Source organism: Crocodylus siamensis, chromosome 7 (genome assembly GCF_052110815.1).
Source record: "Crocodylus siamensis isolate JL-2025a chromosome 7, ASM5211081v1, whole genome shotgun sequence".
Taxonomy (NCBI): Eukaryota; Metazoa; Chordata; order Crocodylia; family Crocodylidae; genus Crocodylus; species Crocodylus siamensis.
In genome coordinates this window covers 63,239,554-63,258,850 of record NC_143401.1, presented here as the reverse complement: position 1 = coordinate 63,258,850, position 19,297 = coordinate 63,239,554, and the positions used below count along the sequence as shown (strand labels likewise).

General features: G+C 41.8%; 1 protein-coding gene across 3 annotated transcripts in view; it reads right to left on the bottom strand.

Annotated features, from left to right (window-relative positions):
- The window catches only part of A1CF (APOBEC1 complementation factor), a 66,831-nt gene that overhangs the window by 13,873 nt on the left and 33,661 nt on the right, over positions 1–19,297 (bottom strand). For 2 of the 3 annotated variants that reach the window (XM_090057905.1, XM_090057907.1), the window contains exons 6-9: positions 9,832–9,996; positions 5,719–5,816; positions 4,516–4,789; positions 1,297–1,505 (exon numbers count right to left, since the gene is read on the bottom strand). In XM_090057905.1, coding sequence (XP_089914031.1) covers positions 1,297–1,505; positions 4,516–4,789; positions 5,719–5,816; positions 9,832–9,996 — 746 coding nt within the window. The remainder of the gene's footprint in view (positions 1–1,296; positions 1,506–4,515; positions 4,790–5,718; positions 5,817–9,831; positions 9,997–19,297) is intronic. The other variant, XM_090057906.1, reaches the window with a different exon arrangement.

The window sequence follows — 19,297 nt, the reverse complement described above, 5'->3', positions numbered from 1 at the left end:
TCCTGCCCAGCCACTGCTGTCCCCATCTGGCTACAACAGCAGCTGCTGGAATCTTTGGGCTCCTCCTGCCTGCTCCAGCTTCCAATGCCTGCTCCCACCCCAGGGGAAAGGGCAGTGCAGTACAACATGGCCAGGGGAGCTGAGGGTGAGCCAAAGGCCATTGGGTGCAGCCATAGGGGGCAGAGCGCCCACACTGGTGTGCAGTGAAGCAGTGGAGAGTGTGCACAGGTGTGAGTGCAGAGGGGGTCATCTGTGCAGCCCAGTAGGTCCAAGGCTTGCCCTGGTGCAGCCCACTGGCCTGTGGCCCTTGCTGGTGTGACCTGTGGGACATTCAGCCTGTCTGCTTAGAAGTTGGACAGCTCTGGACTCATAAAAAATAGGGCTGGAAAGAACCTTGATGTGCCATCTTGTCCAGTTTGCTGCACAAGGTAGTATCATTCTGGTTTAAACCATCACAGGTATATGTTAATATGATCTGCACTTAAAAACTTCTGAAGACAGAGTGCCTACAATCTCTCTCGCTAATGTGCTCCAGTGTTTAACAGTCCACACTGTTAGAAATGTCTTCCAAATCTGATTTAAATTTCCCTTGTTGCAATTTATGCCCTATCCCGTGTCCACAGAACAATTGATCACCATCCTCTTTGTAACTACCCTTCTGGTATAATCAAATCATCCTTAAGTCTTTTAATCTGTAAACTAAATAATCCCAGTTCTTCAAGCTTTTCATTATATGTCATGTTTTCTAGATATCTACTTTTATTTTTGAGGGGGGCTTTCTTCAGGAATCTCTCCAATTTGTCCACATCTTTCTTATGCTTTGAAAAGCAGAAACTCTTCTTTTTTTAGCACAATACCATTCTTATTTTTCTCAGTTTAAATGTTCTGTATTGTCTCCCCAAATTAATTATTTTTCTTTTAAAAAAGAAAACTAGTATTAATAATTTATTATTCTTAAGATTCTTAGAATCTTTTTTATTGGTGTACCACCTCAGAGTATGTTGAGGGAGAAATAAAAGTAACCAAAGGACACTGTCCAACTTTGCATCGTCTTACAGGTAGGTGGAGTATCCCCTAAAACAGCTTTTAGAATGAATGGTGTTAATAAAAGTAACTTTTAGTAGTTCTCTATATATCAACATCACAGGTGAGGAGATGAGTAACAATTCAGAGACTATTCTATTATCTCCTCCTGTTCTTCTGTTTTTCCAAAAACTTAGGGAAAATGTAAAAGACTAATATTGATCTGGCTAGAGCTCTCCAACCTTGCCCCTCCCCATTTTTCACTGTACATACCTGAGGAGCAAGTTTAATTCCTTGCGGTTTTAATGTGACATGATTCATCGGGGTCAGCTCCATCCCAGGCAGGAGATCGTAGAGTTTGTCTTCTCCCCTTTTTTCTCCTTTGACCTGGAATCCGCGACCCAGACCAGTGTATGCCAAGTAGCCACGTCCTCCTAGTCCTCTAACTCCCGCAGCCCCTACAGGTACATTCATGTAAATTTCTAGGAATGTAAGAAGGCATTGAACTGAATCAAATCACCGGAAAATTACCCTGATTCTTACTGCATTGGAAAAGTTAGCCTCACTCACTGATCCTACTAAGATGATGGGTATGACCGTTGTCTTGCTAAGAGCTGATGCAAGTTCATACTGTACTTTTACCATGAAGTAGAACTCACAATAGGAATTCCCGTTATTACTTTACTTTTGTTGAAAAGGACAATAGTGCTATAGAGATATAACTATTATCTAAACGACAATTGTTTTTATTTTTATAATACTTTGTAGGTTTCTTTGAATTTATATTTACTGTTTGCAATTTCAGCCAGAAAGATTTGAGCAGGCCAGTTTCCTTGGAAAACTCACTGCAGATTAGAAGATGGTGAACAAGGGAATATCAACATATTACAGTTTACATCTATAAGATTATCTTTACCTTTGGAGTATCTCGTCTGCATTGAATTCTAGTAGTAATGTCATCATTATACCCTTGATTTTTAGCCCATCTTGTCTTATTTTTTTTTCTTAAAGGTCTTGAGACATTTTAATCGGAAGGAAAAATCTAGTTATTTATGCCTAAATTCCCATCTTCTCTGTTTTGTTCAGTCACTGTGAGGCTTAATTTTCCATTGAATTCATGCACAGATTACATTTGATTTTTTTTTTGCCACTTTTCTAACCTGATTTGCATTTCCACAGTAACAAGGACAGCTAAGTTTTAAACTGATTACTATCCATCAGCACCCATCAGTATAATTTAAACATTTTAATGAATTTAGAATATAAAGAACCTCTCCTCTTTGAACTAGGGAGTCTTTTTCACTTCCACCTGATTCCTTTCAGAATGATTGGGGGTTAGGGAATTGAGAAGTGAGAGCACATTAAGGAAGAGGTAACAGGGATTTGGAAGTTTTGATATTTTATAAAGAAGTTTCAGAGCCTGCTAGATGTATATACCCACAGAAAATATAAAGCAATGCAGATTTCCCATATCATAATCCTAATTTTTCTTAATCCTTTTTTAGAGGGATCAGTTCTAAAGGTGAAAGGATATTCTGAAAAGGTATTTAGGTGCCTAATTTCCAATCTTACTGATCACAACAGGAGTTTAGGCCTTTTTGGATCTGGCCCTTAGTGAATTCAATCCTCCTCTAATCTCCTGAGGTTTCAAACAACAGTTCTGACATTATTTTGGAACATCTTTCCATTTGGAAATAGGCTGTGAACTCCAATTGATTTCTTGTTCATTACTGCTAGAAATTAACTTCAGACAATGTCTGGACATGGGTTTTGAAAACCCCGTAATTCATTTCAGTCTATTATAAAGATATTAGCATTTGTAAATCTAAACATATTAGGGGATATCTGAGCCTGAAGGTTCAATTTGGGACCTAATCTAACAGAAATTTGAAGCACGGGTTTCAAACTGGACTTTCCCAATAACCTATCTCAGGTGTTGGCAAGCTATGGAACAGCTGGATCTGTCGATACGGCGCTTCAGGGGCACTCAGCAGTGGGGGGTTCAGCTGCCGCCGTTCTGCCCATGCTGCCAGGGGACAAGTGGCAGCAGTGGCTGAGTCGTGGCTTCTGCCCACCTGCCTCTGACTTGGGATGGGTAATTCCAGCCTGCAGCTGGCACCCTGCCCTATTTATCCTCCTCAGTTGTTTTTGTTTGATGTATTGAAGGACACCAAAATGGAAACAAAGATATTATGCAAAGGAGCTTTCATTTTAAATCATTACAGTATTGTTTACCTTGAAGGGGGCCAAAATCAAACTTGTGTATCCATATTTGTGGAGACAAGAGGATACCAAGAGTACCAGCAATAACAAAACACACACACACCAAGATATTGCTAAAACTACCCAATCTTCATTCTTTCTTGTCTAAATAACTCAAAGGATCCACCATTTCAGCAGCAGCCCCTGGCCATCTTGTAAAGCACTTTCCTGTTTTTCTCTCTGTTTGGAGATCGATTTGTCACTTTCTGTGATGGGATCTAGTGCTGCTGAGGTGCTGGGATAGCTAAGAAAACTCAGGGCACCAGCCTCTGGAGGCAGGAGTCCACAAACAGAGCTCAGAAGCTTACTGGGGACTGGCTGCACTGAAACCCATCCTGAGGCCATGAAAAGGAGGAGGAAATCAATTGCTCCGGCTGCTGAGACTGAATCCACTACCAGCTAAAAGCAGCAAATTCGGGTGTGAGTGGAAAAAATCTTGTTTTGTTTGTTTTCCCTCAGGGGACAAAAATGGTGGATTTCTGCTTTGTTTATTTTGGAGGAAGATTAATTCAAAAGTCATTCAAGCCTTTGCTTTTGTTTGCTCTTCAGGGTATGAGGGAGAGTTTATTTTTTTGCTAGCTGTGTCCGCCTAAGGGTTCTCATCATTTTTACAAGGCAGGTTCTCAAGGCTGTGGGTTTTTTTCCAGCCTGGGAAAGCTTTTGATGCTTCTCTTAGCAACAGGTCCAGGAACTCAGGCTGTGTTGAATGGTAGAAAGCTGATGATCTGTTGATATTTTCCAAATTGAGCAGAGAACATATAGTGAGGGAGGAAAGGAAATGGCGCATAAGAGCAGGGAGTTTTAGAAGACAGTCAGGACAATTCTGTGCCAGAGATGAGGACCAAGGCACAGTTTCAGGTGATGTTCCTTGGTAGTGAGGAACAATTAAATGATAAACTTGGGATATTCCCAAATCATTAGGGACACAGAAGGAGCCCCAACTTTCAGACACTCTGAAGTGAGTGCTACATGAGAGTGTCGTCTGAGATACTTCATACTAGTTTCTTCCTTTTGGTCAAACCTGATACATACCTTGTATTTTTTAAAAAAATTTTTAGTGGTAGTAGATTTAATGCGATGCATAAATAAAGTGATAAATATGATGGATGTTAGATTTCATAAATTTGGTCCATACTCTAGCTATGAAGCTGTTTCAAGGAAAGTCTCCTACAGGCATTTTATCTTGATAGATTTCAATGATAGACATAGTCATAGCTAGCTGAAATTTACCTCTTATTGATGGAGATCGGATAATGCCTCTACTGCTGAGATGCCCCTTGGTAGCAGGGAAATGCAGGTTAGGAATAGCTGCATAGGCCTGAGGCGCATAGAAGACCGGAGCTCCAAGGTAAGCTGTGGCAGGGTCATATACATGTCCAAATGTGTATGTGTATTCTCCTTGCAACATGGTACCTCTTCCCCCTGTGCCTCTGGTATACCTAATGTAACTGTCTTTGTCTACTGGCTTGGCTAATGACACTTCGATAGGAGACCCATCCAACACCTTTAAACAAAGAGGCATACTTTAAAAAACGCAGTAGAAACACACACAGCACAATATACCAAATCACTGGAGATAATTCTACACAAAAGCATTCATATTCTATGTTTTGCTAATACGAATGACAAGATAGGGGTGGCTGGAAAAGAAAAAGAGCCGTCTGGAATGAAGCCAAATCTCTGTGGTAGCAGAAAGGAAGAGAAACAGTGTGTAGGTTTCTGCAGCAGAGATTTGGAGCATTGATACTTTTAAGGCCAGAATCAACCACTCTATGCACCCAGACCCATGGCATATAGGGGCTGTGAGACCTATACTTGCTGGTGTTGGAAAATCTGAGATACACTCTTTTTTTCCCTCTAGAATGCTATGAAGTCAGGAGAATTTATATAAACTCAGTGTTGTTCACCTTTCACCTACTTATTTTAAACCTACAGTGTTACGGTTAAACTTAAGGTAAAACCCGTTTTTCCACTACCTAATTCAAATGATAAAGTAACAACAACATCAAGCACACAAATTGGAATCCAGTTCTCATTGTGAGGCTAATGGTAAGTACCACATCTTCAAGGCTAATTCCAAAATGGAATAAGTCATGCAAAATCTGTATCACTGGGCTTGGTAGAATTTATCAATGAAATACAGTGCATCATCTCTCCAAGAACAGATAACTGTTTTATCCAAATTCCTAAGGATGAATGATATAGTGTTATGGTGAGGTGCCTCTATTCAGATAGAGTTTGGCTGTATAAAATATTTGCAAATAAGTCCTAAAAGCAAATAATCTTGTTGAAATCAGAAAGTTACAAACAACTTTTTAATAGAAAGTAGGGATGGTTTCACTAGATTTATTAGCTATTAATAATCTGATCAATGTTGCTAATTACTATGCTACTAATCATAAACCTAACCAGTGACCTCTACACAAATTTTACCTTTCCATTTAAGGCTTTCATAGCTTCAATAGCATCTTCTCTGTTATTAAAGTGCACAAATGCATAATCTCTGATTTTCTTTACTCTTTCAACTGCACCTACAGAAAAAGTTGGAATATCAGTTATGCAATTGCCTTTTCAAAGGAATTCAGATTCAAATTAACTTTCTGGATTATGCTTTTAGCATTTTGTTTTACAAACCAAATCCTGATAACATAGATATTTATGTAACACATGTGAGTTTCTCTTTACTCTAATAACAATTTATGTGAAAAAGCTGTGTTTGCGCTTAAATAAAGTAAAATCAGGATAAAATGTATGATTACTGTACATACCATGCTGCGTTTCTTAAACTTTTGTTTGATTACCAACTCACAGTATTACGCATCTTGATTAATACATCTGAATGGGCATTCTGGAGACCTAATATTATCCCGTTACATTTTTTTATACTTTGCATTAGTGTTACAGAGTTGTTTGTTTTTTTACTTAGTTTTTATATATGATTTCATATATGGTTACAGATGCATATGAAGAGTTCAACAATATTATGGTTACAGATGCTATATATATGATTATAGCTACAAGAACAATCTTGCAGTGCTGTTCTCAGATATGAAAAAAAAATTATCTACATCAAACTGTCAGAGTCAGGATTGAGAAGGAAAGCATATGAAGTCATCAGAACAAGTACAACAACTTTTAGAGACTATGAGAGAGCCATGACCTTGGTTTCTGAGTGGTCTTGTATTCCAGAATTCCAGAACTATATACATGTAAAATACAATTTTTAACTGTAACTTAAAAAAAAAAAGCTTCAAGTTCAACTTGGAAGAGTTTAAGTTTTATATCTGTTAGTCTTCACTGTGAAGGGTGAGTGCTACTGTCAGCTGGTTACATTACTTTAGAGTCAGAGTCAACAAAACGCTCACATTCAGTTTGCTTAAAAATCCCTTGGGGTTGTATGTTTGCACAATGGATTCAGAGTGCTTCAAGCGACATCTGATTCACATCCACTTTGGCTTTATTTACTTCTTGCAGATTGTCTGGACTTTTACATCTGTGTTGCCTTAGCACTCCAACAGTCTTAAAAGCAGTAGTTTCCTTTTATGCATATTTGATTTTGCCTATGACGAGTCAGTGCTTTTTTTGCTTTGTCTCTCACCAGTGGCTATGTAAGCCATGAGGTGTGCATCAGGACCTGCATCCAAGTAGTTTATAGTTGATAATGCATAAGTATATGCACAAATTGATAGTGAAAAATGTAGGATTTTTGTGATAAATATAGAAAGCCTTGTTGAGTCTGCTGTAAGGTGCACTAAGGCAAAAGACTAATTGGCATGACTGCCTATGAGGTTTTCTCAAGAAAATTACAACTTTCTTGAGAGAACCTCCATTGTGATTCTCTCCCAGAACAAAGCAGGATAGGTCTATAAAGTATATGTAACATATAAGCATGTGGTGGCAATGTGAGCTAAAAGACGATGCATAGAAGGAAAGATGCTAGGGGGGCATACAAGCACTACCAGTACAGATGAGGATCTGATCCCTATTGTACCATGTTGTGTTGCCAACAGCATACAGCAAAACTGGAGAAAGGTATTAGAGTTCCCAAATGTGTGCTGAGTTCTGCTTTCCTCCTTAAAGTGTGTGTGCATGTGCGTGTGTGTGCAGGTGTGCATGTGTATTCGCATGAATGTTCATTCCCTCCCTTCAGTTGGGAAGGAACATTTCTCCCACTTCTGCCCATCTGATTCACCTGCTGCCATAGGAAACCCGTCTTCTGAAGGCTTGTGGTCAACCTCTAGGATCCTTTAGGATTTTGGATACTATAACAGGCTGTCCAACTGTTGGCTCACATGAAGACCCTGAGGGGTTAGCCTGTGACCCTTGAGCATGGGCGACTGGTGCCTCCTGAATCTGGGGATGCACCAGATCACTGACAAGGGGGGAGGATCCCTCAGAGGCTGATCGCTGATTGTGGGGAGGCAGCAGCCAATAGCCGAACCCAGAAGCACCAGCAGCAAAACTGGTGAAATCAGAAATGCACTTTTGCTGCCACTTCTGGTTTCATGGCTGGCGCTTCCAGGGGGCGCCTGGCCCATCTCAGGGGTGCACGTGCACCTGCATGCACCCCCGACACATCGCCTGTGCCCTTGAGATTCTGGTCTGTGTGCTGCTAGAGTCTCTGCATTCCCCCTTCCTTCTCCAGTTTCCACTTCCTGCCCCTGCCTCAGGGGGTCGGGCAGGGCAGGATGGCACAGACCGTGAGGCTGAGGGAAGCCCACAGCTATGCTGCTCAGGGGCATCTGAAGGGGATGTGGAGATGCTAAATGGCATGGCATGGTGTGGGGTAAACTGTCATGGTACAGTGGGAGGATGTTGGCTATGTGGTACAGCCGAGGTACCTGCCATGCAGCGCAGCATGGTGGGCAGCCCAGGAGGTATGTGGCCCATCCAGCATGTGGCTAGGGAACCTGCAGCCCCTGGCCACTCCAAACTTGGACTGGCCTGCACTACAAGAAAACAGTGTAAAAAACCTCTTTGCTGCAATGTTTCAGTCTGAACCCATGGTAAAAAAATAGTTTTGGGGCCACTTGCCAGCCAATTTCTGTGAACTCAGTATGTTTTTTCCCCCTCCCAAAGGCCCTCTGCTTTTGGAAGGGCTCTATCTACCTTTAATGATACAATTATTATTTGAGGTCTCATTACACAGTGGTATATTTAGGAACCATGCCAGAAATAGCATACAGAGCTTATTTTTCTTTAGTTTGTGGATACATGAAGTCAAGTAATTACTAGCTTAGTGCTAAATACCACAAATAATGCTGTATAAATGACTTATCACCATTTTTGAAAATTGGGGCCATTATATTTCATTGCAATGCTTTGGATAAATGCCTTCTAAAATGAGTATAATAAAAATTTTGGTCAAAATTGGATATCACCAGTCAATGAATCCTTGAAGATTTCTGGGCAAGGAAAAACAAGGCCTCTACATTTCTCAGTGAAGATGTTTATGATTTTACTTGAGATTCAGATGTGAGATCATGATCTACTTGTAGCTTAATAAGTTCATAAATTTATTTCAGCATGAAGCCTTTTCCTACACCATCCATGAGTAAGTTGTTAAACTTGTTTTTAAAAAACAGGACCTGTGTATCTTCAAGAATTTATGTATCAGGAAGTAGGCTAATTTTTTTGGTCTTTTAGTTATAATTTGCCCAAAAAGTCAGTAATTGTTATTTTCTCCTATGGCTGCCATTTCTTCTGATAGCCTCATTTGATATTGTTTCTTCTTTCTATTCTTTTTTTAGTCTATATATATCTATCCCATATATCTATCCCATATGTAGAAATATATTTCTACATATGGGATTTAGTTTACAGGATTTCAAGGCTTTTTTTGTATGTGAATTCTACAGTGTAGCACACCATTGAATTGAATAAAATTTAAATATGTGTTTAAAATGCAAATAGAAGTCTTGCGATTCTTTGGCATACAGGTTTTATAGCAAGTGTTATTAGAAAGAATCACTTTTGAAAATCAAACAGTTCCTATGGGCAACTGGGGAGAGAACTAGTGTTTAAAATTATTTGATAGATTTCATAGAAGAAGAATACAGAAAACAAGTATCAGTCTTATTAGTATATTCTTATTCCTTTTGTAACTAAAACGATACAATGCCTAAAACATGTATAAAAAGGCCAAAATAAAAATATCTTTGCAAAAATAAGTCATGTAGAACTTATATGCAAAATATCTCATACTAAAAATCATTTTTACTAAAACAGAATACTTTCTAGGCATTGTTTTGAATTGCAACTGGATGGTTTGATTTACTACCTTGCTTTAAAAATGTTAATAATCATGTCAGTTAAAAAAATAACAGTTTATTAATGATCTGATCTCACCAGGGCATGTCTAAGACCTTTATTGAGTAAACATTGTTTCAACATTTCCAGACCTTATTTTTATTCATGTTCCACAAATTAAGAAATATTTTGATGAAATGGACCAACCACATTAACTTTAAGATAACTGTAAAGGTCTTCCAGTTTAATGGATTTAAAACCTTAATGGCTGAAAATCTGCTTTATGGCATTTCTTACCTGGTTTAATATTGTTGAATTCTTTTTCAATTGTCTCTTCTGTAGTTGATAGCATCAGGTTTCGCACATAAAGGATTTTAACTGATGACATTGTGTCTTCATCAACTTCAACTTCTGGTTCAGCCCAGTCTACAGCAATATTATGTCCCCATAATTGTATCCTTCCTGTAAGAGGGAAATAATAAAAAAAAAACCCTGAAATTACCAGCATTCACTTCTAGCCATATGGTATTTTGTAGCATTTATATTGTGGTATTGCAAGTAGTAGAATGCATTGATTATACATAAGGATCTAACACTTTTCAAACTCACAGCAGTAGTATAAGGAACATCTGTATCCAGAAATGAATAGACAGATTGTTCAGACTTTATTACACCACAACCTAGACATTCTGTATTTGTGTGAAGTCCAACAGTGAAGGGGAGAAAACATGGTACAGCCCATCGTGCATTTATTCAGTGAAGTACTTTATAAAGACGGGTACTTTCAGTGAACCCACTTCTAATTCTGAAAATCCCTGTTGTTTGCAAAACGTTGCCTTGTACTTCTGACTGGAAAAGGCTCCAGGGACCATAATGTGACAGGTGCTGTGGTACAATAAATGTAAATAAGATGTATGTTTTAGATTTGTGTACAGTTGTTTGGCTTCCAAAGCACAGTTACAAGAGGCAAAATGATTGTCAATAATTTAATATAAGTAGACCCTTATGTGAAGGAAACAATTATACTGGTTTCAATATGTATTAGATCAGGTGTCTATAAAAGGAAACAGAGTTAAATAAAAACAAAGCTAAAAATCAGTGCAATGGTTGCATTATGAATCTTATGTCTATGGTAATAATTAAAATGTGTTTAATTAATCTGTTATTTTAAATATAACCAGAGCTGGGGCAGCTGGCAGCTCTGCAGGCAAAGGTGAGGGTGAAGTAGCATGGTGCAGCTCTGGGATTACTATTCAGGCAGCTGAGGGAACTAAAGGAGATGATAGTTAACACCTGTGAAGTAAATAACAGTGCCATAAACTTAACAATTAACAGGCCATAAACTTCCTTAACTGCCTGGATAGTAATATATATCAGAGCTGTGCTACACGGGGGGGGGCGCCTACTTATTGGTGGCAGCAGCAAGAGTGGGGATGCTTGTTTTAGCTTTCACCAGTCATGACCTGACCCTTGTAGGTGTGTGCCAGGGTATGTAAACATATGCCAAGGTGTGCAAGTGTGTGGCAGGGTGTGCTGGGATGCTTTTTTTTTTTTTTACCAGCCATGAAATTTGGAAGCAAACAAAATGTTGCAAGTACCTAAGAAGAGGCTGTCAGGTGCACAGAACAAGAAATGAAAAGCTTAATTAATCATTGTAATGAAAAAAGATTCAGACATGATGAAAAAAATACTTGAAATCTGTTAATGACAACCCACGCAGTATTAATGAGATGGTCACAGCTGAGACAAAATTTGAGATCTGCTATTGACCAATGGTGCACCAAAAGTAAGGACATGGGTTTTCCTCTGAATGAGCAGAATCACCATTTTTCTATGATGTTTTTATACAGAAATCTTGAAAAAAGTGAAGTTCTGAAGCAGTGCTGTCTGCTTTACTTGGAGTCCACTGATGAGATTTTCTGTTTCTGCTGCAGCCCTTTGACTTGAATCCAAAATCATTCTTAGCATTTGAGGGGTTGAATGATTGGAAGCACACATCTCAGATTCTGGTGCATCATGAAAAGTTGCCCAGTTATTTCAATTCCTGACAAACATGCGTTGAAGCAGAGCAAAGCATAAAACAGGATAATTGCATTGACCTGAAGCTTCAATGTGTGATCAAACAAGAGACAAAACACTGGGAGAACGTTCTAGAGAGGCTCATGACAATAATACCGTATCTTTCTAAACATAGCAAGGCTTTCTGAAGCGCATCTGACAGGTTCTTCACAACAAACAATGGGAACTTCTTGGGTTTGGTGGAGTTACTAGGAAAGTCCAATGAAATAATGAAGGAACATTTGTGATACATACTGTCCAGGAAGGTGACAGATCACTGCTGTGGAAAAACAATCCAAAATGAGATAACTGAATTATTAGCGAAGAAAGTGCAGCAAGATATTCTTAAAAGGTAGAGGAGTGCCAAACACTACTCCATGATATTGGACTGCACTCCAGATGTAAGGCATTCTGAAAAGATAACTTTCACTGTTAGGTTACTTGACACTTTGGATGGCAAACTGACCATTCAGGAGCACTTTATTGGTTTTAAAACAATGATGAATCCACAAGGGAAGGACTAACTGATACTATACTTACTACTCTGAAGGAATGTGATATAAATATCTGTGACTGCTGGGGCCAGGGTTATGACAATGGTACAAATATGAAGGGGGGAAAATAAGGGTGTACAGGCAAGAATCCTTCATCAAAACCCAAGACCATTTTTTGTTCCATGTGAACGCCATTTGCTTAGTCTCGTCATATGGAGGTGGATGCTGCAACATCTTCTGCAGAGTCTAAGTCCCTCTTCAGCATTCTGCAAAGGATCTACATTCTGCTGTCTGCCTCTGTTTATTGTTGGAAAATTATCACAGATCGTGTCAATGTTACTGCTAAGTCAGCATGTGAAACATGTGGGGAGTGCAGAATTCAAAGTGTTAAAGTGGTTCGATACCAAACAGCCAAAGTCCAAGATGCCCTCATTTCATTGGCTAAATTAGAGTAAGCAGATGCTGGTATCCATCATGAAGCACTCAGCCTAGCATATCAACTCACCAAATTCAAGTTTCTTGTCTCCATTGTGGTGTGGCACAATATCTTTTTTCAAGTCATTGTGCTGAGTTTTTCACGCAAAACAAGAAAAACTTAGACATTGTTGCAGCCACAAACGTGATAAATGGCTGCACCTCTATGAAGTATTATTCCCATCTAGCAAATAGGGAAAGTTGAAGCAGTGGGATTTAGACAGAATCAAAGAGCAAGTTTGTTGGTTAGCATCAGTCCTTGCTTTTGACATCATTTTACATTTGTATCCCACATGTAAAGTTCAGTAGATGTGCTAAAGAGTGTTAGTCCTGAGATCTACTTGTCTTTTATGATATTCATGACACATATTTGAAGATCTAATATAAATTTTCAGTAATACTTTGTAATCTTTGCATGATATTTACATAATGACAACTATTCTTCTTGGCTATGGACTGACATTACACATAAACTGGTTTAAGTGATCAGAAACTGATTTAAACCTGTAACAGAATAGATGTTCAGTGCACATAAATCAGTTTGAAAATGGCTGAAATAGGTTTGAGATAAACCTGTGTGAATGTAGTATCAGACTTAACTGGTTTGGCTTAAACAGGTTTATGCAATGTCTGTCCTAGACCCCTTCCTGGCTGAAGTTAAACCAGAGTCCCTCAGCATCCCAGCAGGGCTCTCTGCTCCACAGCAGGGCCGGCTCCTCCTCTCTGCTCCTTGGCTACAGCTCTGGCAGAGACTGCAGGTGTTTGCCTGGCTTCCCTCTTCTCCGCCCTCCCCTCGTGACTTCCTGCTAAGCAGGGATTCTCCATTCCCTCTGCTTTACAAAGACACCTCTCCACATTAGCTAGAAGACCACATGCTGGCTACAGTCCATGCCATGGCGGATAGGAGAAAGGCAGAATCAACAGGTAGCTGGTAATGTCCTGTTGTTGTTTTCTAAATGGGGTGATAAACACTGTGTTATCAGTTCCCTACCAGGGTAGTCAGCAGTAGGGGGAAATATTTCCCTAATCAGAGCATCCTGCTGGGGCCTGGCCATGCCCCCCTTAGCTCAGCACTGATGAAGTGAGGGGAGGGCTGCTCTAGTGCCCCCCGACTTCTAGCCTGAGCCACTGCAGGCATGTGTCTGCATGTCTGGGATGTCTGTGCAGTTACAAACAGATTCAGCCTAGCCAGGTGAGACTAATCTACAAAGATTGAATCAGTTCACACTCAGACTTTTTGAACATCTGTCCCTAGCCCTCATGGACAGTCCTCTACACTTACACTCTGACAATCAATTTGAATTTGTTTTACAAAAATGTTTATAAAAGTGCAAAGCAAATCTACGAATAGAAGATGGCACAGACATTGATGTAGTGCATAGATGTTAGCAGTAGAAAATCTAGCAGTCACAATTTCCCCTTCTTTCAAGGAGCCTTACTCATGAGTGGTGTCGTAGTGCTGGGAACTGTCAGACCATAGCAACACCCCTGTCAATAAGGTTCCTGAAAAGATGAATGGATTATAAATTCCTCTTGTAATGATTGCCACTATCAGAAATTGCCTTGGGATGAAAAAAGAAAGGGCCACATTGTGGTGGCCCTGTACAAGCACACAACAGTAGACAGTTTCCAGCTATGAAGAATTTATCTAAGGAGATGATCCTCCAAGCCCAAAGGAAGGTAATCCCAACAAGGATCAAAGGGAGCAGGAGAGCACACAAGGCATTTGAGAATAGGATGGGTTTCAACACAGACAAGTGCAAGGTGATGCACCTCGGGAGGAACAACCGGCACCATACCTACAGGTTAGGGAACTCCCCTCTTGTCAGCACGGAGGCGGAAAAGGATCTTGGGGTCATCATTGACTCCAAGATGAACATGGGCCGGCAGTGTGGGGAGGCAGTTAGGAAGGCCAACTGCACCTTGTCATGCATCCACAGATGCATCTCGAGCAGGTCCAAGGAGGTGATCCTCCCCCTCTATGAGGCACTGGTCAGGCTGCAGTTGGAGTACTGCATCCAGTTCTGGGCGCCACGCTTCAAGAGGGATGTCGACAGTATGGAGAGGGTCCAGAGGAGGGCCACTCATATGATCAGAGGACACCAGGGCAGGCCCTATGAGGAGAGGCTACGGGACCTGAACCTGTTCAGCCTCCAAAAGAGAAGGCCGAGGAGGGATCTTGTGGCTTGTATAACCTAGTCAGGGGGGATCAGCAGGCATTGGGGGAGTCACTGTTCCCCCGAGTACAGCCAGGAGTCACCAGGAATAATGGTCACAAGCTGGCGGAAGGTAGCTTTAGGTTAGCTATCAGGAGGCGCTACTTCATGGTCAGGGCGGCTAGGGTCTGGAACCAACTTCCAAGAGAAGTGGGGGTTTTTAAGAGGAGGTTAGATGAACATCTTGCTGGGGTCGTTTGACCCCAGTATTCTTTCCTGCCATGGCAGGGGGTCGGACTAGATGATCTGTTCAGGTCCGTTCTGACCCTAGAAACTATGAAACTATGATCCAAGTAGACAGGACAGACACAGCATAGATGCAACAGGTTTAGAATACTAACATTATTAATAGCATTACAATGGCAAATGTCATACAAAGTTTTGCATTTCAGAGTGATTTGGATTAAATAGTGATTTTAAGTTGTGGGGGGATTGGTATCTGTTGGAGAAGGAAACAAAGAGTTTATACAATATAGGAGTGGTGTTGTAGCTGTGATGGTCCAGGAAATATGCAAGAAGGAAGGATATTTTGGGGGTGATTTCTTCTATTGGGCCAACGGCATGGTTGGGGGAGATTTTAGAGAAGGTTTTGGGCAGAAAGTACCCTTCTTTAGGTCATTTGTGGAATACAGGCATCTGTGAGGTACTTCATGTAACAGTGGTAAGAAAAGCATGAGACTTCCTTTAACTTCTGATTCTAGTATTTTAAGGCTTGGGTGAGTGAAATGTATGTCACCTTCACTGCCAAGAAATGTAGTTTTAGTGTCCATGCCCTAACTTTTTTTCTAGAGAACTGGTGTGCCCTAGCACGCGTCCGAATTTGGGAAGGAGTGAAGGGAACCAGACTCAGAGTGGGGAACTACATTATCAAAGCCAGACTGTATTTAACCCTCTGTCAAGCATAAAAAGCTGTTATTTCCCTGTAATGGGGCCTTTACCCCATTACAAGAGAGGGAAAGGGTCTAGGGATGCCTGGGCCTCTCTCTCACTATCAGTTTGTTGCTTTTCTTTGTTGTTTTCTTTTTTATCTTTCTCTCCCCCTCTCTCTCCCACTTTTTCTTCCATTTTACTTGCTCTTCCTTTGGGTAGCTGGAACCAAACTAACAGGTAGGGAAGCCTGAGACAAGATGACTGTGAGCCCAAATGCAGGCAGTGCCTGATGGCCCAGGGGTAGAAGTGGAGGGCCAGATGACTCGCAAGAGACTGTTTAGGCCCAAGCCTCAGGCCAGAGAGGCAGACTGGCTATAGGAGCCACAGGGAGCCAGGTTCTGGGTGGAAGATTCCAAGGTTGAACCAAGTCTAGGAAGGAAGGACTCAGAAGGACAGCCAGGGTCAGTGGTGATGTGTAGGGGGTGCATGGAGGTACACGTGCACCCCCTGAGAGTGCTGGTGTGTAGAAATTTTCTAACAAGATCATAGATAATACTGTAGAAATCAACTACAAAGCAAGACTCAGCATTTCACGAACACAGCCTGATAAGACTCTGGAATGACTAAACCTTAGTCGTCTTAAAGTCTGAAGCAATCAAGGATTTGTTAGCATTTCAAAAATAAGCACATAGCCAAAAACCAGTTTGAACCAATTAAGGGTCTCTCAAACTGACCTGATATCTTGTTTTCTTTCACAGTGGAAAATGCCCACCTGCATGCGCATCTTGTCTGTAAATTATAAAATGCCTCTAACAGTTTTATTCAGGGCCTCTGAGTTCGCTCAGGGTGCCCAGCATGCTGAATAAATTTTGAGACAAACAGCAACTCTGTGTCTTTGGGAATAGCTCCACAAGGGGTCACAAACTCCTCAACAGGTGCACCCCCTGACAACTAGTGTTCCCCACTTAGGTGGGGAAGGCAGGAGTGCTGGTGCCCCCCCAAGAGCCCTGGCTGGGGAGTGGGGGCACCAGGAGAAGTGCCACTGGCACTTCTGGGTGCACCCCGGGCCTTCTGGGCACACTGCTGGCACTTCTGGGTCAGCGCGATCGGCCATGGGGAGACCCTCCTCCGCAGTCGTTGCTAGGAAGCACCAGTCACCCATGGCCAGGGTGAAAGGAACCCAAGACCCTTGTAACAACTGCTGCTGGACTTGAAACAGTGCTAAAGATCTCTGCAAAGGCAGAGTGGGAAAGTTTTCAGCCACAGCTGTTTTGCAAAAGCATATGCATATCACAACCAGGCTCGGAGAGGGGCCCCAGGCAAGAGTTGTAAGGGAGACTTGCCTAGAAGGGCAGGATGTCAGTTTAGGAAGGCTCTGGAGAGAAAGTTAACTGAGAAAACAGCCTAGGGCTGGATGGATAATAAACCAAGTGTTGTTTCAGCTATCAGCACAAGGGGCTGTGTCTGAGAATTGGAGAAAGGTGTTTTTGGGGAGGGGAGGGACAGTGTGTGTTTCTTTTGCAGGTACAACAAACAGCTGGACCAGAGAAAAGCTCCTCTGCAGGCTTTACCGAAGAAAGGCACCTTCTCTCTGTAGCAAGGGGTGCTGCACCATCCAATGTTATTGTGTTACTAATGTTAAGGAGAGCTGATGTTTTGTTAACCCTCTGTGCTCCTGGTGAAATTCACTTGAGTCTCATGGTTCAAACTGGGGAATTGTACTGAGGTTGTTTTTAATTCAATTGGTATAAAGTGTTCTTAGTTCATTAATACCCTGGCTTTGACAATTAGATTATTGATGTCCTGTTTTGATATTAACCTCATTCATATGTTGACTGTTTTGTAATAAACTGTGTAAATAGTTAGACTGTATGTACTCCAGTGTGTGGGGAAACCACAAGAAAGCATTCCATGGAGAGGTGACTCCCGGCTTAGGGGCTGGGAGGCTGACTGAGACTATTTTGACACCCGGGGACCCTGAATCTGGATGCGGCCACAGGTAGCACTGTGGCTAGGGTTACATCTTATTGGGTGAGAGATAAGTATTCTGAGTCTTTTTCTGTTTTGCTTTGCAATCACCGCTGCAGGGTGAGGCTAACCTAGGAGGGGTGATTGTTTGAGCCAGGGCAGGCACCCATGTTTTGTGCTTTTTTGTTTTTTCCAGTGCAGTGAATTGTGGCTGTAGGGGAGGCAGAGGCCACTTGAAAGGGATGCCTGGGGATACTCCGGATCTCACACTCGATGTTAAGGGCTAGAGACAGAAGTTGCATATAAACTGGTTTAAGTGGTTAGAAACCGGTTTAAGTTTGTAACAAAACAGAAGTTCAGTGCATAAAAACCAGTTTCAAAATGGCTGAAACTGGTTTAAGATAAACCTGTTTGTATGTGGTATCAGACTTAACTGATTCGGGTCAAACCTGTTTATGAAACTTCTGTCCCAGACCCCTTCCTGGTCCAAGTTAAATCACAGTCCCCCAGCATGCTTTGCAGCCCTGGGCTGTGCTGTGCTGTCTGTTCCAGAGAGCAGGTCTGGCCCTGTCCCTCTGCTCCCTAGCTCGAGCAGTGAGGGCTGGCTGACGGGAGTGTCGGGGGGAGGAGGAAGGCAAGTCTGGCTGGGGATGCAGCCAATCTACAAGGGGGGGCTTCCCCCTCCCCAGGCAAACCCCAGTTGGGGTCTGGGACCAGGAAGGGGGGGGGCTTAAACAGCTCTTTCCCCACTCAAACTTACTACTGGCTGCAACTGTGGACTACACATCCCAGAGGCACCTGGAAACAGGAAGAAGTGATGAGCAATCCTGAAAAGTCCAGCTGCTTTATTCCTGGACTGCAAATCCCAGAGACCTCAGGGGCAGCAGGAAGAGGAAGTGAACACAGAGAACTGTGCTCTAGCACCCCCTAGCTTTTGGCCTGAACTACTGCAGGCATGTGACTGCATTTCCTGAATCAAAGGTAAATGTCTGTTCACTTTTGTTTCAATTTAATCTGTGCATCTTAGACTAATCTGCAAAGACTGAATCAATTCAGCCTTGGTCTTTTTGACGTTTGTACCTAGCCAAGAGGACAGAAGATAGAAACTGGGAATAAGGACTGAGCCTCTGAAGGGCAAATCCTGCCACAGCCTGAGAGGCAGGGTTGGAATAACCGATGGGACCTGGGGCCTGTGTAAGGGCCTTAAAGGCCCTAGAACTTGAAATCATGAATGCGTGAGTCAAGCTGAGCCAGAAGCTTGTGGCCCCAGGTGGGCAGTTCCAAGCTACAGGGTGCAACCAGAGTAAAAGTGGGACGAGGCCAGAGGAGACATGGTCTAGGCAAGGGACCACTGCTCAAAGCTCTCTTCACCTTAGGGCAGCCTCTCTGTCAATTTGTTATATCAAGGCATGGCAGGTAAGAATACAAAGGGGATGGGGAGAGACCCCGAGGAAATGAGGGACGCTAGCAGGGAGAGGCCTTTAAAAGTGGTTGTACCCTGCTGACACCAGTAGTTACACTGTAGTCCCTCATGAATTGTGTCCTTTTGACAATATGACATTGTTACTACTAAATTAGCATATGATAATAGGTTCTCTAGTGTGCTCTTGGACAGAAATCATACAGCAGAATTGAAACCCATACATTTGAATTTAAAAGTAGAGCTAAGAATTAGGTTTAAAA